Below are 25,061 nucleotides of genomic sequence, written 5' to 3'. Positions count from 1 at the left end.
TTTAGATTAGTCCCATTTTATAAGTTTACCTTTATTATCAGTTTGATAATTAAGCTTATTTTTCTATGATACAAGGTATAATTATATCATTGAACATCATGCGCTATGGATCTCGAGCCTAGTAGAGCATATATGAAAAAAAGAGACAAATTTCAAATAGATATTTAATCCTAAGGAAATATGCATGATAAAAGGCAGACAAAAGTGATGCAGTCAACGAAATCGTAACGAGCAATAACATAATATATGATTGAAAACTACTTTAAAATGCGAGGTATAAGACTCCTTATATACATAAGGTTTTTTAGATTATATTCCTATACAACTCACGGACAAATTTAAATTACGAAAGTACATATAATATATAAAAAGGAAGCTCATTTTATGTTGGAAACTTGATTTACAAAAAAAAAAAAAAAATTTGGTTTGTTCTTACAAAATTGTCTCATTTTCCTGAAGAGGAGTCAAATAAGATCTAATACCTATTGTGTGCATAAATTTCAATGAAATAATATCTTCACATCATAGATCAAGAATCATTGTTTGTGGATGTATGTAGCGTTTTTTTTTTTTATTATATTCACATCATAGATAAAGAGTTATCTACTTTTCTTCTCTCCTCTTCCTTTGAATTCCTAATTTCCTTCTTCGTCGACTTCTTCATTTTCCTCATACCCTCTCATCACTTTCTGTCAACTTTCATTAAAATCTCTAATGTAAATCAACTGCATTTAGAGTTGCTACTAAAGTATATTCTCTATCTTCACTCTATATAATTCTCTTTCCTCACTCTATAAGTAGTCCTCCGGCCTCAAGAGCAGCAGAGCAAACAAGAACTAAGAGTCTCTTGTAATGACTCAAATCAATTTAAGATACATGCTTAGTATGATCTTCTAAAAATATATATATTCATTGAAAAAAAATTAAAATTTTTATTAATTAATTACTTTTCGTATGAATATATCAATCTTACAAACATATTTATTAGGCTTTTTCTAGAGAGAGAGAGAGAGAGAGAGAGAGAGAGAGAGAGAGAGAGAGGATATTTGATTAATTAATTTTCTGATATATTTCAACCAAATAAAAAATTTTAAAAAAAAAAACGTGTCTTCATTTTGGTTGGATTATATTGTTAAAAATAAATAGAGATGTATTTATTTGGCTCCTTTATAGAAAGAATTATTTGGCTCCTTTATAGAAAGAAAAACTGAAGTAAACATATGCCAACCAATCAACCTTACATTGAAATATATTATCCATTTAGGTGCGACTACTTGTGTGGCCCTCAATTCACGTTGTCCCATTAAGATCTCCCACCAACAATTTTATAAGAACAAACTAGTTTTATTGGACATTTAATGTTGGTTTTTTAACCTTCAAAAATGTTATTTACATTTATGCACAAAAATAATATATAAACCATCAGTCTCTTTCTATAAATGTAGCCAATAAACCCTAGACACCTGGAAGACCATGTTCTCCATTTGATCCCCACTTTCTTTGTGTCAATTTTTACCTTTCGAGTTTTTGCTAGGGGTACATGTTCACCATGTCCTCCACCTTACTTTCCCATCACTTTCTGCTTTCCAGCATCCTCCTAATACCCAAATACAGGGCAGGCCTCCATTGTTTCATAATTGTTCCTGCCGAGATTATTCTTAACACTTACACACGCAGAGCATGAAAAAGCCCCATTCATCTTAGTCAAACATATAATGTTATGTTCGGTATTCTAAGAGTTGCAATAAAACAAAAATATTATATGATAGATATGTAAAAACATAAGAACAAATTCTATTCTGTTCTGAGGCACCGAGTGCAGAGTCAGCTTAATGGGTGGCACTCCTGAATAATTCCCCAGTCTCCCTGCACTCCTCCCAATAAAGGGCAAAAAAATATTGCCCACGAGAAGCAAGAACAGTGGCGAGTCTGGTGACAGGCTGCAGAGCCCTAACACTAGGAAATTAGCATAGTAAAATGAAGGACGAAAGCAGTCTTGAGTTTAGAAATGCCAAGCTTTGTCTTCACTGCCTTTGTAGACGCAATTAAAGTGGCTTTCCACGAGGGAGCCTTTTGCCATTTTATCCGACCCCATCATTATCGCTAGTAGCCACCAAAAATGCAGAAGGAATCTTTGCTACATAGCAATCCAAACAAGGAAGATTTCCTCAAAGGTCCATTCCACTTTATTTTTTAACTTCTTGATCACGAGAGTGAAAAACATGATTCTGTAGATCTTTCCCCTACCCAAAACATGTTCAAAAACCTCAAGCAAAAAGACCTTGCTTGCTTCTTGATCACAAAGTCTCTGGAAAACATGATTGTCTTGGATCTTTTCCCTACCCAAAACACGTCCAAAAACCTTGAGCAAAATCAGTCGTTCAAGCCCATGATGGGCTAGTTTCTATTAGCAAATTATGAAAGACACAATTCAAATAAGAACCAATGCTGTTCACGTACACTGATGGAGAGGGGGGCAACACAAATCTATTTTCATTATGAGAACCTACATATAGGTGGTTTCGATACTTAAAATCTTCAAATTTTACACTCAATCAAGAAGAATGATGCCTCAATTAGTAATCTTACAAAGTCCATTGAAATCCATAGAAAGAAACTACGACCAATGCACTGCATCCCATGAAAACATCATCCATCTACAATACAAGAAAAGGAAAATACTTATGCAGGGTACTAAGGAACTGGGAACAATTAACCAATAAGTTACAAGGTCAACAACCAAAAATATGAAAGTCGTGAAATGGAAAGAATAACTTAATTATCAATTTTCATATATATATATAAAATTCCACAACAGAGAAGGAAGCTACGCTACACAGAAAGTCTCAAGACTACAGTCTGCTAATGACTTGTGCCACGAGTCTCAAGGAAAAAAATGTCACAAAAATAAAGAGGGCCCTTAAGTCGGGCACTGCTGCTACTTTTTAGCATTATTATTTTGAGAAACATTCTCCATTCAATATATGCAAAGTCAACAATTAAATTAAATGTACGAATATTTGTTAAAATAACTTCTTAAAGGGTGCCCTTATGGCATTTTCTAAGCAAACTTCTAAAGAATAACTATAATTGTATGAGGTGATATTTTGGTAATTATAGAAGGTAGTCAAACATGCATTACCAGGGATCTTCCCAATTCCAACTTTCGGCATGTCAATAATCAGCAATAAACCAATCTCCTGCTGAGTTAACAACCACCCCCACCCCCCACTTGTGCGCCTGGGATTCTTTAGGGAATAGAATTACCAATATATAAAACCAACGATACTTTTAATCACCACAGGAGTGCTGCTTGACAGCTTGAGATAACATCGAATATTTTGATATGGACAACCCAATATAACAAAATGCTTACCCCAAAAAAAATTTATAATATAAGATTAGTAAGAGTTTCAAACATTGCTAATTAAAAAAATATCAGATCATTACTCAATGGTTCAACTTGAATGGTCAAGAAAGAAAAACAAAAAATATAAAAAGAGTTGTTTGTCTGCCGCTCATTCAATACTCTTTAGCTTATCAGGCAGTGTCTTTAAAGCACATGCACAAAAAACTTCGCCTGAACCTTCTGAAGTTCATAAATCATCATTGGAATCTGATATAATACAACATATTAGTAAAATCCTATCTAACCATATCAATATAAACATAACAAAAGTCCAAATCCAGATTAGCTAAAATGTCGGGAATCCATTGCGATTCAAAGAGTTCAGAGTTTATATCAGCACAATATCAAAACAATTATGCAGCATCAAATAACTACATATAACTAGCTCACAAAGCTGTGGTCCCTGTTGTCAAGAAAATTTAGTTATAACAACAGTATGTTGCCAAAAAATGCAGGAATTTTATGCATGCAAGCAACATCATTGCAAATATTTTATATCAAGTAAAAAATGGTGTCCAAACATTGAGAACAATGGCAGATATGGCTGCAATTAAATATGAAAAATAAGTGAGACACCTCGCCTCAAACCCTAGAGAAGCTTCCACATGTGTACACTTGTCTCAATGATGGAAGTGCCTCACAAGATAGCAGCATGGTGAAATTGATTTGGTATTTTTACCAAAGAAAAATAAAAATTATATAGAAAATTCTTTCGACAGAATTTTCAAAGAAAATGCACATGTTAAACCAGAAGCTTTGAGAATTCAATATATAAAACCAAGGGAAATGCTTGGAGATGTAATAATATTTCATCCATCAAACTTGAACTTGTCACCACAATTGCGTGCAATTTAAGAATTTCACAGAAATATTAGATAAATACTCATCAATACAGGAACTGTATGATGGACCAAAAAAAAAAAAAAAAAAATTAAGCACAAAATACATTTGGTTCAAAAGATTAAAAAATACTACACGCAAATTACAAGGATCTCTTAAGAATTATTGATCTGGCTCTCCCCAAACCATCAAAATAACAGCAGATGGCATTCATCTATTCATCCCTCATTAAATTTTATAAAAAGACGGATTCTCACCTAATCTACATAACAGGTACTCTCAAAATTTGATAACAAAGAAAAATCCAAGTCACACCATCTTTGATTGCTTCACCTTCATCTAGTCTTGTCTTGCCCTACAAGAGAAAAAGATGATGTACTCTTACATTGAGAGAGACAGAGAGATGGGATTACCTAGATAAGAAAGGCATAAATTACAGAAAGAAAAGGAAAAAATGAATTTACGGAACTTATTCTCAGACATAAGAAGATATAATGGTTGCTATCTCACCCATCCCCCATCCCTAAACCTGGAGAAAAAAACAAAACAAAACATAACAAAACAAAAGGCAAGCTTATTAAAAGGACGAGGCATACAGACACCTGCAAAGTGTTCCACTTCCCTAAATACCTATTTCAATAATGAGAACCAACTAGAGTGTAAAATTTTTAGATGATTGGTAAACATGACCAAGGTATGGATCTATAAAATACATAAAAAGTCCTTGAAAACAATGATAACTGAAAATGACAGCATATGGAGAAAGAGGTGCATCAATGAAATTCCAAATCAACTACAATTTTTCAAATTTCTAAATTTGGTCCACACCACTAAAAGAGTCCCTTCAACCATAACTATATCGCAGTGCACCATTAGCTGCTGGGAAACCATATCAAGGAATCCATCCGAAACTCATTTGAACAGAGAATGTAGTTACATAATGGGAGTTTCCCATCCAAAACCTGTTTTACTTAATCAAGACAAGTTCCTTTTGACATTACTATTTTTTATTGCCTTTCCTAGTTTCAGATCCCATTGAAATCAATATCCACATGACCACATATCAAATATTTACATTTTAAATACATGTAAAAATCATAACATGCCTATGGAGCAAACTGAAGATTCATTCTCCATCAAACATATCAATGCTTTTTCTACTTCTTTGAGCAAACTTGTCCACTCCCCATTCAACTTGATAACTGCCTCAAAGCTCTGAGAAAACTTTTGGCCACTTTTCATCATAGTAATTGATGCCCAACTAGTAACTACCTTGCAAAAGAGGTTAAGAAAATTGCATATGCAGTTCTTGCCAACCTTATTCACAACACAACTCGAAGTTAGGCTGCCCCAGAAAATCTCAAAACTTATAGCCTCTAGAAGTAGCTCTATTCAACTTAAATGACACAATGACAGAAATTTTGGTCAAAGACACAGGCAAAGAACTGTTAAATCATTTCAGAATTTTTCCAGAGACCAATTCCCTCAGTTTATCAACCATGAAATATGGCAATGCCCATAGTTGATCTGCGGTATTTATACCATCTAAGTTTTATCAACCATGAAATAGGGCAATGCCCATGGTTGAGCTGCGGCATCTAAACCATCTGATAGGTTCTTTCAATGACTAATTTTTATAGCTTCAAGTCTCTCTCTGTCTCTTTCTCTCTCCCTCTAAACTTATATCCTCAAGTAGCTCTATTCAACTTAAATGAAACGACAGCAATTTTGGCCAAAGACAGAGGCAAGGAATTGTTTTAAATCATTTTAAAATTTTTCCAGAGACTAATTCCCTGAGTTTATCAACCATGAAATATGGCAATGCCCATAGTTGATCTGCCACGTCTATATCATCCACTATGTCCTTTCAATGACCAATTTTTACAGCTTGAAGTTCTAAAGTAATGCAACATCATCTCTCTCTCTCTAGATATATATATATGCCCATATAGTTTATCAGCGGTGTCTATACCATCTAATATGCACTTCTAAAGTTCCAATGACTAATTTTTATAGCTTGAAGTCCTAAAGTTCTCTCTCCCTCTCTCTCTCTCTCTATGCCCATATAGTTTATCTGCAGTGTCTATACCATTTAATATGCCCTTTCAATGACTAATTTTTATAGCTTGCACTTTCTAAAGTAATGTAACATGATCAGCATTATCATACAAGTAGATTGATCCCAGAAAAATGGGAATTTACATTCTTTTGTGAAGCTAAAATATCTATAATACATTGATACTTAAAACAGGCTGCACATATTTAATACTTACAAACAGTAAGTTTGAAATTTTGTTCTCTTTCTCCTATTTTCTTGATAAAACAAAATTCATTACTATTGATATTCTCATGTACAAAAACAGGCATATAATGCACCTCAACGGGTGCCTGAGAATTCAAAAGAAATGCGGCTTAATGATTGTCGAAGTTGTTCAAAGGAGACATGTTGCGAGTCTCGAGTTTGTATGAGCTCAATATAAACCCTATTGACTAAACATAATTTTTCATACTATCGTGCCTTTTTTATTGATATTTGTTGGATGAATTAAATTTGATTGCCTTTATATTGTGGGAGCCTTCTTTTGGTATCCTTGATGGTTCATTCTAGTGAATTACAGTAATTGTTCAGCTGACGTGACTTTTTCATTCCAGTATTAATTATTGAAAACGGACTGAAGAAAATGGTTGTGGAAGTGCCTTCGAATCAAATAAAATCATCTTTCAAACCCTATTTACAGGTAATCAAAGAGCCCACAATAGTAACTTAATGTACTTCTAATTAATGTAACATATTGATGACTGCAGCTACTTCAAACATGATCACAATCATTATTATGTAGATGGAAATCATGTCATTAAGCCCTTCTTGTTTCCAAAAATAAATGGGAGATTGGGTTTGTAAGTTAGATATTTAAGTACTTCTTTTGCTTCCATGTTTTTTATTCATAATCAAGAATCATACAATTTTCTTCTAACATTAAAGGGAAATAATGAGAAAATCCACCCTCACATCATAGTCTGATCGACCTTGGCCTTTTCCTTTTAACCTCCCACTCATATGCAGTCTACAGTACGAGTTGTCCAAGACATAGTTAGCTTGGACAGATTGTAATATTAACTTTGCTTTTTTGGAGCTGAACAAGTTTTGTTACAATAGTTTATTTTGTTTATTCTAACATCCTTTGGGCAGAGATGACTTTCTTTGGTTGAGAACATAGATACCAGGATCAATGCAACCCCTTTGAACCACAATAAAGATCATACACACTGATTTGCAGTGCAGTTGGGGTCACCCAAATTGTCAAGAGTCAAAATAAATCTACTACGCTCAAATGAAAATCAAATGAAAAGATTTTTAAAATCTGATTTCCCTTTAGCATGAAAAACACAAGATCTAACAGAAAGAGGGTGAGGGAACTCAGGGAACTGAGCTTTGGGGGTCTTGGAATGATTAACAACACTTTGTGCCATAGGCTGAGAGTCATCAGTTTTTCTTCGACGCACACATCTCGTTGGACAAGTGTCACCAACTTGCCACAAGAAATTTGCAAAAGATGTCAGAGAGAGGAATTTTGTGGAGAGGGAGATAAAGAGGGGACAGAGAAACAACAAGAAATAAAACTTAACATGTTTTCTTAGTGTTTATTTTTTTTAAATAATTGATTTTTTGAATGTAAAAAAGTAAAAGTAAATAAAAAGAGAAGAGTTGAAATAAAAACATAAGGAAGAGTCTTGACGGTTGATATATTTTTGAAAATTGAAAAATATTTTTTGGGAAGTGAATTAGATGCCCACTTGGTTTGGTTTACTTATTATAATAGAGTTTGGTTTTAACTCAATCATTGCTTGTATATTTTTGAAAACTGTGCAATATATTGATTGATTTATTTGAATAAAGAAGTACACCACTTTTTTGCACCAAACATGTCTAATGATCCTTAGCCTAGCCTAGCCTAGCCTCGCCACCAAACCAAATGCACCCTTGGAGACCTAAGCAATCACTGGATCCCAAAACTCCTCAAAAACTGAGTGCCACCTAAATAAACTCCAAAAAAATCAACGGCAACTGCAGAATCCCGTAGCCTACAATAGTAACAGACCTAGAAGCATCACTGGACACTTTAAAACCTGTAAAATGATGAGAATAATACAAAAGGCTTCCTATATTCTGACAAGGACAAAATGGAATCATGAGCAAACTGTAAAATGAAACAACCACATCATCCTTACAAATAGCAACATCCTGGAGAAAAACCTTCCAATGGCCCTACCAATCATCCTACTCAACAATCAACCACAAAGATAAAAAGAAAGGAAGACAACAGATCCCCTTGCCTCGCACTCCTAAACGCAAAAAACCACCAAGTCCTAGGCTGGCCATTAATAATCACAGGAAAAGAGGAGGAAGAAAACAACATTGACCTTTCCCAAGAAACTCCCATCAAAGAGAAAGAGAGTAAAAAATAAAAAACAATATATATATATATATATATATTTTTTTAAAAAAAAAATTGGAAGACTGTCCACTCTGGGACCATATCTAACATCCAAGCCACAACTTAACCCCCAGAGGTACAAAGACACACCAAATCCTTAAACTACACTACCAAAAACATAAAAATAAAAAACCTATCAGCTGACTGAAGTTCTGGTTTCTGTTACAGACTACATCAACAGAAATATGCACACAATCTCTCAAACTGCCTACAATTGTTAACTTCCCAAGGCCTCTCACATTCAACTAAAAATCTTCAATAAAAAATATAAACTACCCACTTTCCCCCTACCCTTCTTACCCCCATAGTTAACAAATGAATTCAATTTTTGCAATTTCCCTTCAACTTTTTTTTTTCTTTTTCCTGCCACATAATCTAGGTGAGACTTCAACCTCTCAAGATAAACATTAACATTTAGTTGCCAAACCCTTGATGAGTTCTAGAAGATCTTGGATTATCCTCCACTTTTCTAAGATGATCAATGAGCAAACCTTCATCTTCCTCAAGTGAGCATTCCAAATCTTATTCATCAACGTCCAACCCCAGAACTTCAGTAACCTAGTCCTGTACCTTACTACAACACTGATCGTAAGGAGGAATAAACTGATTAAATATCACCTTAAATTTTATTTTTTTTATAAATAAAGAAAAATTTATTGAAAAGGCATCAAGGGAATGCCAGCCCATGGTACAGCTAGTCAAGCACCCTGAAGGGTATCACAAAAATCAAAGATTACATTTAGTTATAAACAACAGTCCCCACTATGCCAGCTACTGACCGCAGTAAACCAGTGCTCTTTGCTGATCTGGATTGCTGAGGTTGAATTTTTTAACACTCCTATTCCTCTCTCTCTAAACGCACCAAAAAATTGCAAAGAGAATAAGGAACATAGCCTTCCTCTTCTCTTTTGTTGCCCGAATACTTTTCCAGGCCCAGAGTTCCCCCCTGACAAAGTTAGTGATAGCCCAACATCGCCCAATCAGAGTCAAACTCATATTCCAAATATTTCTGGTCCAAGTGCAATGAAGGAGGATGTGTTCTACTGATTCTGCGTCAGCCATACAAAGGACTAACAGACCCCTTCTTTGCAAAATTATCCAAGGTCAAGGTCTTACCATGTGTTGCCTCCTAGGCAAGAAAGGCAGCTTTTGTGGGGGGGATCTGTCTTCCAAATCTGAGTCCAAGGGAAATTAAAGCTGTTCGACTCAAAGGAAAGAGCTTACTATAGAAGGATCTAACAATGAAGGCCCCCTTCTCATCTAAGGTCCAAACTGGAATATCAGTACTATTATGGTGCTAAAAGTGATAGAGAAAGCAGTAGAAGTCTCTGAACTGGTTGAGTTCCCAATCTTCGACATTTAAGGAAGGGGATATCCCAAAAGAGCCCCTGATCTGAGATTTGGAAGTGCCGACTAATGTAGGCATCTTTGTCACAGGCCAAGTTGTAAATGGCTGCAAATAAAACACTAATGCTGCATTTGGGAGCATGGATTTCAGACCTTGGATTTGGATATGGGTGGATTTAGACAAATTTTAATACAACTTTATATTATATCTTATCTAAATCCAATACAAATCCAAACCCAAAACTTTTCCAAACATGGGCTAAGGGCTTCCTGATCCTGCCACAAATCATGCCAAAAATAAATTTTGTACCCATTCACCACATGAAATCTAAAATACAAGAAAAGAAATCATTAAAACCTTTCTTGATGAAATTCCACACCCCTACACCATGCAGTCCTCTGCAAGCTAGGAGATCCAATCATTATGTTCAAGCCTGTATTTCACAACAATGATTCCCCGCCAAAGGTTATCTATCTCAATCATGAATCTCCACAACCATTTCCCTTTAAGGGCTTTATTAAATGTGGAGGGGCTTCAAACCCAAGCCTCCTAAATGAATGGGTTGCTTCACCACGCCCCATTTGACAAGGTAAAATTTGAATTCTGCCCTGACGCTCCCCCAAAGAAACCTCCTTTGAATTCCTTCAAGTCTTTTGGCAACTAAAGTCGAAAGGGGAAGGATAGTAACAGGAAGATTTGTCAGGATGCTTTTAATGAGAGAGAGTCTTCCAGCTTTTGACAAAAAATTCCTTTTCCATCCAGCCAGCCTTTTTCAAATTTTCTAATGATGGGGTCCCACACTCCTTTATCTTTGAATTTGGCACCTAGAGGTAGCTTAAGGTAGTTAATAGGGAAAGTTCCCATCTTGCAACCCAAAAGGCCAACAAGGAGAGGCCCGTCCACAGTTTCTCCAACTAGAATGATTTCACTTTTTCCAAGGTTAACTTTCCAACTTGAAACTTAATGACCCTGCCATGATACATCTTAGATTCAGAATGTGGAGAGAGTCATCCTCACAAAAAGGGATAGTGTCATATGAGAAAAAGAGATACGTCACTTCCATGGACCTTTCATGCTTGCCAACTTTACAGCCTTTGATTAGCTCTTCTCCAGTAGCTTTTTTCAACATTTGGCTCAAAAACTCCATCGCCAAAATGAACAAAAAGGGGGATAAAGGGTCCCCTTGTCTCAATCCTCTAGAGGAGTGAAAGAAATCCATAGGGCACCCAGTAATTAACACCAAGAAACCTGGTGTGTTGATGCAATGAGCAATCCCCAACTACACCATCGCTCCCCAAAACCCATTTTCCTAGGAGTATAGAGAATAAAGTTTTAGCTAACATGATCGAAGGCTTTCTCCATGTCAAGCTTGCATAGCACCTTGTTTTTCTTTTCCCTCCAATAAGTATCCACCACTTCGTTAGCTATGAGGTCTACATCCATGATATGTATTCTGGCCACAAAGGTGTGTTGATGTTGCCCAATGACTTTTGCAGTAGCTCTTTTGATCCTCATAGCAATGACTTTGGCAAGGATCTTATAAATACTTCCCATCAAGCTAATTGGACAAAACTCCTTAATGTTGGTTGCCCAGGTTTCATTAGGATCAGGGTAAGGAAATTGGCGTTGATGCTGCTTACAATTTTACTCAATATAAAAAATTCCTTAGCAGTGTTAATAAAGTCATGCTTGAATAAGATAATGCCTGAATTCATAAGATTTTGATTTGCTCGAGGTGGATATCTATCAGGGGCTACGAATTGATTATATTCTTGGGTTTTAAATTGATTTTCAAGTGCAAGTGTTGGTTTTGAGAATGCAGTGCAACTGATTTTTCTAAATTTTCTAAAAGTAAGGATGGGAGAGCATCAAGAATAAATTAATCATGTTGTTCAGATCTGAATTGAGTTTAAGGTGCAAGACTTCTGTAGAAGTGTGGATAGTAAAGCACTAAAGCTTAAATGAGATAGATGGGTTGAATTAGGTAATACTTTAATTTTCTTAGCTTATAGATAACTTCATCGAAATTCACGATGCCCTTGCAGTGTTTGTTGGTTTTATATATTTCCACTACCTTTTCTATTTCTACTGTTATTTATCATCTAATTACTTTAGGAAATATTTAAGTAAAGATTTTTGGTGTAATTTTTCTTGATCTTTTCCTAAACACCGCTAAAGAGTATTAAGATAGGGGGTGTGCAGGAGTCTTCTGTGTCTATCCCCAAGGATGCCATTAAGGAGGCTTCGAAAGTCTTGATTGGTACTGAATTTTAATTCTTAACTAGACAATTATAATTGAATTTTTTAATGCCATCAATGTTAGATTCCTTTATTAAAATAGTACCCTTATTTCTTGGTTTTTCTGAGTCTTTTGCTTGATATTTTTAGATGTCAGAAATCATCCTGTTTTGATCCATTGCAAATGTGGAAAGGTACAGTTCTAGCTGTTCTAACTATTTCTATTTGATATTTTGTATATATATTATTCTTTATTATTTATTGTTGGGTTGTAGAATTTTTGTGATTAAGTATTAACTCAAGTCCTTCGGCTTGGGCCTGAGGTGAGAACAAGTCTGCTGTCTAGTTAATTTGTAAAAAAATTTTCTTTATATATTTTTTGTTAATTATATAAGTAATAAGATTAAATCTCGAAACTAATGTTTTAATAAGTATAGTCATCACTATATCTAATCCAAATTCACTCATTCAACTTAAAAATAAATTTGACAAAGATTAAACTAAATGCAATATTTTTAAAGGAATTTTAGTCTTAGAACAACATTTATAATATGTGGGGTTGTACAATTATTTGGTACTATAAATTTGACAAATTTATATTAATCGAATTAAAAGGTATTCTAGAAAGTTTATCCGACCAAATTTTATTTCAGTTAATTCATTTAATCAAAATTAACCAAAATGATGATACATTTCTAATTTACATATATATATATATATATATATATTTATATATGATATAAATAAATATATTATATTTATATATAATTTAATATTTACTTATTTATGTATATTAATATTTATATATTTGATTAATTTCTCTTAAAAGCAAAATCAAATGCCAAAATTTTTAAGAAATTAAATCCAACTAATCAAAATTAAATTCTTAATGGAATTGATTTAATTAAACTTCTTTAATTTGGTCTATAAATTTAGTTTTTACAAAATATTATTTTGTAAAAATATTATATGATATAAATAAATATTATTTTCTTCCACATATCAGGGTAAGGAAATTGGCGTTGATGCTGCTTACAATTTTACTCAATATAAAAAATTCCTTAGCAGTGTTAATAAAGTCATGCTTGACCTCGCGCTAATTTGACTAGAAGAATGACAAGCAGAACCCATTTGGCCCCCTAGCGCTTTGTCTCCACTGCATCCTCTTATGGCATGGAGGATTTCCGCTTCCTCAAAAGGTCTCTCAAGCCACTATATAGTGGAGAGTTGTGACTTTAAGCCGATGTCATTCACTACAGGTCTCCAGCTTTTGATTCAAAGTAAAGAGCTATATAAAAGTTGCAAATTCCCCTTTTGATTTCTTCTTCCCCAATTAAGGTGTTCTCGCCAATCTCAATGCAAGAAATGGTGTTCAATTTGCAATGGGCGTTCGTAATTGTGGAAAAATCTGGTGTTCCGGTCTCCCTCCTTGAGCCATAAGGCTCTAGATTTCTACCTCCAAGAGATCTCTTCAAGGCTAATAGCCTCATTTAGATCCTTCTTCAAAAAAACTCTTTTTTGGCCCTTTCATTGGTACTGAGCCCTTGTCTTAGCCCTTGCTCGTCAAGGATCTTGATGTGGCTAAGAATATTGGTCTTCATCACTTGAATATTCCCAAATGTGCTCTTATTCCTCACTTTGAGCTTCTCTTTCAATCTCTTCAATTTTGAAGCTAGCACAAAGCTAGCTTACCTCTTGACATGAAGCGTAGACCAACAGAGCTTAATTAGGTCCTCGAAGCCATTGTGCTTTAAACACTTCTTTTCAAAGCAGAATGGGGTTGGTTCCCATTTGATTCCACTCGTGTCAATGAGGATAGGGAAGTGATTTAAAGTAAACTTGGGAAGGGGCTCCTGAGTGGTTTCGAGGAAGTGTGTATCTCAATTCACTAAATTAAGGAATCTATCAATTCTCAATAAGGAAGCTGGGACTCTAGAGTTGGACCAAGTGAAAGCACCACCAATGAGCGGGAGATCAACGAGGGGATTTGCATTGGTGAAGTCCAAGAACTCTCTCATGCAGCTATTCTCCGCTCTGCCCCCACTTCTTTCATAGGGGTACAACATTATGTTGAAGTCTCCTCCAATAAACCAAGGTGCGTCCCATCAACTTTTAATCTCCAACAGCTCAGTCCAAAACAAATGTCTATGAGGTCCTTCGCCTGGGCAATAGACCCCAATGAGAACCCACAGAAAATTATCATTCAGATTCTTAAACAAACACTAGATATAGGAGTTGATGGAATGATAGATCATCTCCACAACATTGAGATTCCACAAAACGAGGATGTCTCTTGCGTTGGCCACGGCATCAAAGGAGATCCAACCACAATTCTCCTGTCCCCAAAGATCTCTAACTAAGAATTGATCCATATTTTCCACTTTAGTTTCCTGTAAGCAGATGCCGCCTCTCCTTTCTTTAAGAAAGGATTTGATTAGACTCCTTTTATCTTTGTCATTCAATCCCCTCACATTCCAGGAAATGAGTTTCCTTAACATGATTTAGTAGTGCAAACCCGACTACTGCTTGCCTCCATCAAATCTGTGCATCCACCCAATTTAACATAATTTACTGAACATTTCAGGAATTTCAGCTCCTGCTTGTGTCCAGTTTCTTGTTACTGCCCGTAGGTTTTATGTAGCTAAGTTGTGCCTCCTCTCCTCTCTTCTTTTTGATCTCTTCAAACAATTTCAAAGCTCTGTCTTCAAAGCCACCAAAAGACATGCCTTACTGATCATTTCCATTTTCATAACACCCACTCAGAGACCTGCTCCTTAAAATGTGTGCTTTCAGGGTCAAATTCTATTCAGCATTTCAAAGTTGGGGGTGTCCTGGGTATCAGCCGGACTGGGACTGGTTTGTAGGGCCTCCAGTTCCTCCTCGATGTCACTAGAAGCAAACATCTGAAAGTGGGGCTCAATCACAGGGTTTTTCCAGAAGATTGAAGTCTTCTCAGCTGACAAGGAAGGGCCTTTGTGGAAAATAGAGGGACTGAAAGCATTCGGTTTGGTTCTTAGGGAAGTTTTAGAAGCAAGGCGGCCTAGGGGAAGAGCCCTCTCGAACAGAATTCCTCTGTCCACCTTCAGTTCTGTCCCAAGCTCGACATAGGTGGAGAAAAGTTTAGGTTTGTCCAATCCCTACGCCGTTCTTCTCAACAATACTCACAAAAAGATTGCGCAAAACCAGACAACCTCCACAATGCAAATTTAAAATCATTTTTAAATTGAACTATCATCTATTTACAATATTAATTACACTATTATTTGCAATCACCTAGAATGCAAGCATGCTCTCCCTCCGCATTATAACCCATCCATTTCCAATCCCAAACGCTTTCTACTGCAGTTCCCTTTCATATATCTAACAGTGTGTTAGAACAAAACTTTAATACACTTCGGTGGAGGTGGGTCACTACAGCTTTGGTGGAGCATTAGTTACGGGTTTGGGCTGGAATCCGATCAAATAAGTCATAAGGAAGTCCCTTACCCTCATTCCCCTTTCTACTTTCTGGCTGTCTGGAGAGAAGGAACAGAAGGGCTTTTGAGGGATCTTCCTCTCTGCTGGTTGTCAAAGATCGTTGGTTAGCTATGATTTCTAATTGGCAGAGTAAGATGATTCGGAGGGACATCTATTGTTTTCATTTTCTCTGCTGTACTTGGGTGTCATCCCCATAATGCATTTTTCCCTAGTTAATAAATTGTCCCTTTGCTGATTAAACAAAAAAGTGTATTAGAGCAAAACTCCCTATTTCTCTGCTACATTAAAATAAAGATAAAACACTTCTCTCATCTTCCAACCTCTTCTATTTCTATCCCATTAATTATATACGTATAATGCAGAACACTCTACTTTACATAGAATGCAGAACACTCAAATAAGTAGAGTGAACGCTTAGATAGAATCGATACAAGTATAACTTATTTTACAAAAATCCTGAATATTTATTGATTGAAACACAAACAATTGTTAATAATAGTTTCTTTAAAGAAAAAATAAACTTTCTTAAGAGAAAAAAATATATACAAGGTGGATAAGATATCCTCCTAAACAAAAGAAATAAGCAAAAAGAAAAGGTAAATCAAATACAAACTATGAAAAAAAAAAAAAAAGCAAGCAAACAAACAGAAAAAATAAATCAAGCTAATAGAGCCAAGCAAGCTCGTTGCATATCATAAAAACTGGCACACTCCTAAAGCAACTAGATGAAAAAAGATCCACATATATGAAATACATAGATGAGAAAAATACAAGCATTTCTCTCCTGCAAAATACCGTAAGACTGCAAAACCAGAAGGCTAAGAAAATTTCCTTACATCCTTGCGCCTCCCATATCCTCTCAAATCAGTCTTAACATAAAATTCTCCAAAGAACTTGGGCAAATCCAACACCCTCTTCGAACAGACCAAAAGCTTGTTCCTTAAAGACCAAGCCAAATAACACATTGCACGTGTCTCACAACACGAGCATGTGTCTCATCGCTATCATAAGATGTCGCACACATCAGAATACAGAGCCTTATAAGGCCTTCTGATCTGTAACATATTGTTGGTATAAACTCTACCAAGAACAGCTATCCATGAAAATACCTCAACTTTGGAAGGAATGTTAGCTTTCCACAAACAATTGGGAAGAGGAAAAGAATGCTAGAATTGAGTCAGATAAGAATATAAAGAATTACATGAACAAATATCAGAAGAATCCAAATTTCAAACCTTGACATCAATAATTGAATATTTATATTGTGCAACGGTGCAGAGACTTCACATTTGCTTTTACATCATCCCTTTTCATATAGCATGTGAACTAAACTATTTGTTGTTTTCAAGAGCTTTGAGTTTGTCCATCTTCTTTCGATAGCCTATGTCTTCTCTTTTAAGGGTTTTGGGAATGAAAAGAATAAGGCTCTTTGGAGTTCCACAGTTATTTGTGATTATTGTAGCATAGGGTCAGAAGCTTGGAGCGAAATGCTAGAATCTTGATGGGCATGGTACTATGGTTACTCCTACTTTGATTTGAAGTAAGGTGGTTTTTCTCCCTCGCATAATTTGGTGCTTCACAAATGGCTTCTTTAGAAGCGTCTCTTTAAGTCATATGCAGTGAGACTGGAGTGTTAGCTTCATTAGCTTTGTATATTGTATTTTCGTTAGTTTCTATTTCACTTTTTTTTTCCTTTTAAATTTCCCATTTTCTTGGAGGATGCTTTTCCTCCATGTTCTATCTTTCTTCTCTCAATAAATTTCTGTTTATTTACAAAAAAATACATTTTAAATATTTAAATGCTCCTGATTTTGGTCCAACTCATCAAATCATTCATTAACAATCAGCTTGTGACACATTTATAATAAATAAAGTTTAAAATAATATTCAGATTGAGAATGCCTTTATCCCATCATGTAATACCATGGTGCTCTTTACATAGATATGATCACGTGCTTATGAACTTATTTAAGGACATCATAATCCAATTGTACCCACTTCGAAAGAACTTTTCCTTTTTTCTTCTCAATGCATACAATTACACTTATATGTTCTAAAATCTGAGGCCTGGAGACCAACATGTTTGGAATCAACTTTAGATATCTTAGTTCTTCCACTGCAGCATGAGATTCCCTTTTATGAAGCAGAAATTTACCAAACCCTCAAGGATTGTAACAGGGATAAAGCACCTGGCCCCGCTGGTTTCTCCTTAGCCTTCTATCAAGCAAACTGGGGCCTTCTTAAGCAAGACTTTCTCAGAGATTTTAAGCCATTCTTTAGAACAATAAGATCTGTTAGTTGCATTAATGCCACTTTTGTCACTTGATTCCAAAGAAATCTGGGCTTGAAATACCAAGGATTTCTGCCCAGTCAGCCTTCTGGGAAGTATCTACCTGACCCTGGCCAAAGTCCTTGCTGCGAGGCTTAAAAATGCCATTCCGGAAGCCGTTGGACAGCACCAACATGCTTTTGTGGCAATACGGCAATGGATGCAGCCCTTATTGTAAACAAAGTCGTGCATGCCTATCAATAAGGATAGAAAAGGTGGGTGGGTTGTAAACTTGACATGAAGAAAGCGTTTGGTCATGTTAATTGGAACTTTCTTCTTTACATTCTTAGGAGAATGGGCTTTGGGGAGCTGTGTGCAGATGGATTGCACAATGTATTAGTACCCCAAGTTTCTTAGTGTTCATCGATTGCCATCCGACTTCTTTTGCTCCACTAGAGGTTTGAGTCATGTTTAAGAAAGCTACCAAAGGAGAGCTTTGCAAAGGTATCAGCATAGGAAAAAACTGGAGGTCCATGGAAGTTTCACATCTTCTCTTTACGGATGACACCATAATTCCTTTGGGGCAGCTTAGGGGAGGAATTTAAATACGACCTTGTCAAGAGGGAGGTAGTTAAACAACTTATTTGTTTGGGAATCTTGGGGCTGAAATCCCTCTCTTCTTTCTATAAAGCCCTTCTAGAGAAATGGCTATGGAGACTCGTGAAGGAAAAATATAATCTTTGATGGGGGCTCATTGCTTCTAAATAAAGGCTCCAAGCTCCAATAGAATGACTGGATCACTCACATGGGAAGAGGATCCCAAGAAGTTGGAGTTTGGAAATACATCATGAAAGCTTGGGGTAATTTTTTCCCCTTTGTCAGCTTTCAAGTAGGGAATGGGGACAATTTGTTTTTTTTGGCACAACGCTTGGTATGGCCAAATACCCTAAGTAATAAATTTCCTTCGATTTTCAATTTGGCTTGCGATAAGTAAGCCCCCGATAGTCAACACCTTCAGATTTCAAATCAAAGGACTTTTTGGAACATTCTCTTAATTAGAAGCATCAATGATTAGGAAATTGATCGCCTTACTGGCTTTTACAGCAATTTGTGAAAGGTGTTCAATAGGCTGAAGGAGAACATTCTATATGCGAAGAAAGATAAGTGTTCTTTTGCTCTGCAAAGCATAAAATTCTTGTGGTCATGTGATTAAGCAAGATCATGTCTGGATAGATATAAAGAAGGTAAAAGCTATTCAAGTCTGAAAGATCCCAATGACAGTGATGGAGCTGCATTCCTTTCTTGGACTTGCCAATTACTATCGAATGTTCGTGGAGGGGTACTTGAGGAAAACTACCCTATTAACAGAATTATTGACAATGGGTCATGGGTGGAACTAGACAGAGATGTACCAAGGAGCCTTTGACAACTTGAAGGAAGTTATGATGTGATATCTAATACTTGCTCTTTTGGATATCATGAGACCCTTCGAGGTATAGAGAAATGCATCAAACCATGCCCTCAAAGGAGTATTGTTATAGGATAAGCATCATGTTGCATACGAGAGTCAATAAGCATAGTAAAGCCAAACAAAGGTACACAACTTTAATGATCCTGGGCCTAACTCCGATGAGGTATTGTCTGCTTTGGCCCACTCGCCTCACGAGTTTGTCCTATAAAATGGATCTCACTTAATTAGAGCTCAAACCCTCCTTATAGGCCCAAGATTTTTTCAGTACACATCCGATGTGGGACCATGACAGGCTCTCCCGTTCAATCTCTGACGTCCTCGTCAGCGTGATTTTTCCTAGTACACATCAAATATGAGTTTGTGACAAGCTCTCCTGTCCGATTTCTGACATCCCTATTAGCATGACCTTCCTAGTACACATCCGATGTGAGATCGCGACAGGCCCTCTCGTCCAATCTTTGACGTCTTCATCAAAGTGGTTTACACCTCTATATAGGATCCACTCACATGATAGTACCCCCAGGGCAAATCCACTCACATGATATTACCCCCAGGGAGGCTCTGATACCAAATGTAATGGTCCTGGACCCAACTCCAGTGAGGTATTGTCCGTTATGGCCCACTGGCCTCACGAATTTGTCCTATAAAAGGCACCTCACTTAGTTGGAACCCAAAGGCCTCCTTATAAGTCCAAGATCTACCTAGTATACATTCGATGTGGGACCGTGACAGGCAACATTACCTACTTGGTCAAAATTTGTGGTGAAAATAGATATTCGGTTGTTAGTCACTTCTTTACACAGCCAAAATTATCACCCCAAGCAAGCCTATTGGCAAGAATTTCTGGCGGAGATTGATTTTTTATTTGAGCACAAGGCATGGCAGATGGACAAAGTCACAGATGCACTAAGCGGGAAGGTTGAGCTTGTGGCCTTATAGATGGTGACTCACTTGATAATAAGTAAGATTACCACAATAATGCGAAAGCATATTAAGGAGAACCTTGCAAAAGATCCAATTGACCAAAATCTCATAAAGTTGACGAAAGAGGGAAAAGCATGCCAATATGGATTCTAGAAGAGGGATTGTTGATAACACATAGTAACCAACTCTTTATGTCTCAAGCTAAAGATCTAAGAAAGACAATGCTGACAGAGTGTCATGACACCATGTGCACGGGCCATCAAGGATGGCATCGCACTTTGGCAATGCTGAAACAAAGGTATTACTGGTCACAAATGCATGATGACGTGGTAAAGTATTCCTGAATTTGTCTTACCTGCCAACAAGAGAAGTTGAAGCAAAAAAAGACTGCAAGGCTGCTAGAACCCTTTCAAGTACCAACGAGACTGTAGAAGAGTATCTCACTTGACTCATCACCCGTCTTCCAAGAGTGGGAGATGCATGGTTTATACTTGTGGTTATAGATAGGCTTTCATAATACGGTACTTTCATAATCGCTCCAACGTATTGTCCGGTAAAGGAGGACAATTGATTTTTAAACATATTGTGAAGTATTGGGGTGATCCTCATGACATCATCAGTGATCAAGACTCAAGATTTACCAGCAACTTTTGAACAGAACTTCTTAGAATCCTCAGTTCACAACTTGACATCTCTTCGAGTTATCACCCAGAAACAAATGGACAAACGAAGACATTCAACGGGCTACTAGAGGAGTACTTGCTCCATTTTGTCACTGCCAATTAGGACAATTGGGTGTAGCTATTCAATGTGGTTCAGTCATGTTTCAAAGCCCAAAATAGCTCAACAACCAAAGAGTCTTTTTTAACTTGTTACATGCCAGCACCCGTTGTTACCTCACATAGTGGACAATCCATACAAAGAAAAAATTCCATGAGCATACATCTTCACCAAAGAAAAGAAACAAAATGCAAAGATTTCTCGAGCCTATTTGGAGAAAGCTTCCAAGGGAGAAGAAGTGGGAGATCAGGGGAGAAGACCATTGTGCTCCCACGTCGATGACTTGCTGCTTGCTAAGCTTCATCCTGAATAGGTTAGGCCACTACAAGGTCAAGCTAGGAGACTTTTTCGCAAATATAAAGAACCAGTCTCCATCTTAGCTAAAGTTGGGAAGGTCTCTTACAAGGTTGAGCCTCCAACTTGGATAGAAGTGCATCTTATGTTTCACATAGCTGCCTCAAGTCATTCAACGCTGACACTGAAGATCCAAGCAAAAGTTAGTCAACCAGAGCAGCAATGAATAAAGCGCAATGTGACTATAAAGAAGTTTAAGTTATCCTTGCAGACAAAGAGTTCACATCATCGAGGAAGAAGCAGCACAAGTTCCTAGTGAAGCAAAAAGGCCTTGGAGATGAAGAAATCAACTAAATTTCAACAAAATACATGCAGTCGTTAGCGGACCAAGTCGAATAGTACCTAGAATCAAAGTCTATAAGAACATCGACTGCATAAGTGGGGGAGAATGTCACAAGCCAAGCTTGTTCAACGCATTATGCTTGAATATGACTGCTTACTTTGTGTGCATGGAATGGATTACTATAGTGCAAATACTAGTCAAGGTTTTATGCTTTGAGTGTGTTTATGTCCTAGTGTAGAATAGGAGTATGACTCCTCAAACAATTTCATGTTTCCTAGTGTCAAAGCTAAAATAGCATATAAAACTCGATAGGGGAGGATGAGCGTTCGTCAGTCTTGTAAAACTCACAAGCATTTGTTAACCGTGTTGAACCTACTTGCCTCCCTTGTTAAACACATGTTGCTTACAAAGGTGTTTGTTCACAAATTATATTGCTTCAATGTTTACCACTTGCTTGTCATTTGCTTTCATGAATTACTAAATGCTTCTTCTTGTTTTATATTCAACTGTTGTGAATGTGTTATATTGGTAAAATGCGGTAACCTTTGGCTAACTTAAATAAAAATGTTTTAGCTAGTGTCGTACGGCCTTTCACATGGTGTGAAATATTTGGCCGTGACATCGTTCTAAGAATCAAAACATTCCACATTCTTGGTAACATGGAGTCATACCAAGTGAGGTCAACTCCAAAAATCCTCTCCAACAATTCCACGTGATTTAGGCAATATCCTCAAAAAAGTTGAAATGCTGCCAAAATGTTCACCTCTTGGTCGTTTTCTCTCCCTTGCCCACTAACAATATCTAACTCACCCTTAAGCACAGGTAGTGGTACATTATTTGGTCCATGTTTTAAGAGCTTACCCACCCTTCACTTGTGTTATGTTCTGCACATGCTAAGCCTAACTTACCATGGATGTGTTCATTCCTTTATCTTTAAGAATTATACAACTCATTCATCTAAAAATCAAAACCTAATTATGACCCTCTATTCTTGAGATAAAATTAAATATCCATATGACATTGTCAATTTCTAATGTGCAGCCAAAAATTAAAGCACTTTTTGACACAACTTCTCTCTAATTTTTTAGCTTGATTTTCACAAATTTATCAAAAAAAAAAAGATAATAAATTTTAGTGAGAGAACATGTCTATCTTAACAAGCCTTCCCTTATCTTATGTTCTATGAGTGTCGCACCTAACATACCATGGATTATGTTCATTCCTTACTTTATCTTTTAGAGTCATACCACTCATTTATATAAAATAAAAAAATATATCCTACTTACCACCCTCTAGTCTTGAGATAATTAAATATTGTAAAAATTTGACAATTTCTACCTGAACAGACAAAAATGAAAGCCCTATTTGACCCAATTTTTGTATGATCTTCTAAGTTTTTATTTTCACACAAAACTAATGAAATAAATACAATAAATTTGGTGGAAGAATGTATCTTTCATTTGGTCAATTTCTTCTTAAAAAGACTAATATCTAGACTCATATTTTCCTTCACATGTTGAAGGTTTTCTTTTCTTTTATTTTCTTTTTTTTTTGGTTTCATTTTGTATTATCCTTGTGAACAATACAATATCAATATCAATGTATTGCTTCCATGAAATCTTGAAGAAATGATTAAATAGTTATCGCTCATAAGGTTTTTTAGTAAATTATGAATATATTAATCTAATAATTCACATGCAAAGCACATGTGCACTCACAAATCTAGATGATGTTGATGATGATGACGATGATGATGATAATAATAATAATAATAATAATAATAAATAAATAAATAAAATAATTACCATGCCAAAATCATGTTTCAAAAGTTTCCGCTTTGCCATCGCAATTTACATGCCAATCAACACTAACAGAATAGAACATAATTCAAACCTAGGTCAGCTCATATAATGTATACAACTCACTAGCATCTTGATCAAACCATGACCAGATCAATCAACCAACCAACCAACCAATATAACTTAATGCAACAATTCAAATATTTCCAGATACCCAGTACAGTTAAATTTTTATCAACCCCATAACAAACAAAATAAAGCTTCGCTTCATCAAAAAACTGAAAGAAGAAAATGCACGTAAAAAACAAGAAAGCGTGCGTATGGCACGCAAGGAAGTGAAAATTAAAGGGGAAAACTACCTTCTGGGGTCCAACCGCACCTGCGGCGGGAAACGGAAATCATGGAAGTGAGCAATGCGGAGGCAGTAGCAGTGTGATATGGAAGCATCGATTCAACGCAGCAGCTCATTTCAACAGGAGACCTTTTATCGCCAAAGAAAATAGAAGAATATAACTCATCAAAGTTTAGAGATTACACAGCAACCTCACCCGGAGAGGCGTATATGAGAGCAATAGATGACATCCAACCTGAAAATGCGATGAGAGAGGGGTCTTTGTTTGCAGAAGCTGAAGCTAGAACGCTTGGGCCTCGCTCCAGCAGCGATTTTTGCCGCCGCGGTTCGAACGGAAGCGCCGCGGAGGGCTGACCTAGCGGCGGCTGCAGCAAAGGCCATGACTGAGCGCAGAGGTTTTGTGAGGGTCGCGTTTGCGATGGGGTTTAACCTTTAAGACTCTGTTTGGGGCAAATAAGGTTGCTTGCGCGTGCACAGACGCAGCAAATGAAAATCATGACATGTATTTATGTTCGGCTAGCCTATTGAAAAGTTTTGGAAGTTGCTGTAAAAATTTTGGGCCTTAGAAATTTAAGAATTTGTTGATTTCTATTTATATATATATATATATATTAATTATATATATTGCACATTTAGCAATTATCCAACTATTACAATTATATGTTTGCCAAAATGCTAATAAATCTCAAAATTCAATCATAGGTGGAAATTCTAAATTTGATCGTGATATCATATTCTAATAACATAAGTATACTATTCAAAATGTCTTTTGAATGTTTTTCATTTAATTTTAATGTCATTCATATTAAGGAAACTTGAATAGTCACAAACCTTCCATTTCCCTCCAACAATTTCATAAAATAAATGTTGCAATTCTTTGTAGCACAATTACAACCTTTGAGCATTCATTCTCACTGGTATGTTTGCTTCATTCAACTATAAGTTGATGCTCAGTCGATGTTTCCTCTACACGAGTATTGAGGAATCTTCGAGTCATTTACTTGTACGTCGCTCATTTACT

The 25,061-nt window shown here is 36.2% G+C and overlaps 1 protein-coding gene across 11 annotated transcripts; it reads right to left on the bottom strand.

Moving 5' to 3' along the window:
• Positions 1–1,684: 1,684 nt before the first annotated feature.
• On the bottom strand, positions 1,685–24,537 carry LOC131144162 (protein NUCLEAR FUSION DEFECTIVE 6, mitochondrial). 11 transcript variants are annotated; one of them, XR_009133738.1, is made up of 6 exons: positions 24,276–24,507; positions 24,048–24,169; positions 4,760–4,778; positions 4,507–4,604; positions 2,590–2,657; positions 1,685–2,339 (listed from the first exon to the last, which is right to left on the bottom strand). XR_009133738.1 is itself a non-coding variant. In XM_058092603.1 (4 exons), exons 1-4 carry the CDS (start codon positions 24,419–24,421, stop codon positions 4,589–4,591), a joined length of 303 nt encoding a protein of 100 aa, XP_057948586.1. In that variant the 5' UTR covers positions 24,422–24,526; the 3' UTR covers positions 4,260–4,588. The 11 variants fall into 11 exon arrangements, 5 of the variants coding, with proteins under 5 accessions (XP_057948591.1, XP_057948589.1, XP_057948586.1 ...); XR_009133737.1 differs by lacking the exon at positions 1,685–2,339 and adding an exon at positions 2,468–2,506; XR_009133736.1 differs by lacking the exon at positions 1,685–2,339 and having other exon boundaries at positions 2,468–2,657.
• Positions 24,538–25,061: the final 524 nt, after the last annotated feature.

The sequence above is a fragment of the Malania oleifera genome, chromosome 12 (assembly GCF_029873635.1).
Source record: "Malania oleifera isolate guangnan ecotype guangnan chromosome 12, ASM2987363v1, whole genome shotgun sequence".
NCBI lineage: Eukaryota > Viridiplantae > Streptophyta > Magnoliopsida > Santalales > Ximeniaceae > Malania > Malania oleifera.
This window is presented reverse-complemented; position numbering and strand designations above follow the sequence as displayed.

Bases quoted from the DNA above. Each gene is read 5' to 3' on its own strand.
- LOC131144162 (XM_058092603.1), bottom strand. From the start codon at position 24,421: ATGGCCTTTGCTGCAGCCGCCGCTAGGTCAGCCCTCCGCGGCGCTTCC. The intron at 24,170-24,275 runs GTTGGATGTCAT...TGGCGATAAAAG, and splicing joins CTCTCTCATCGCATTTTCAG to GTCTCCTGTTGAAATGAGCT.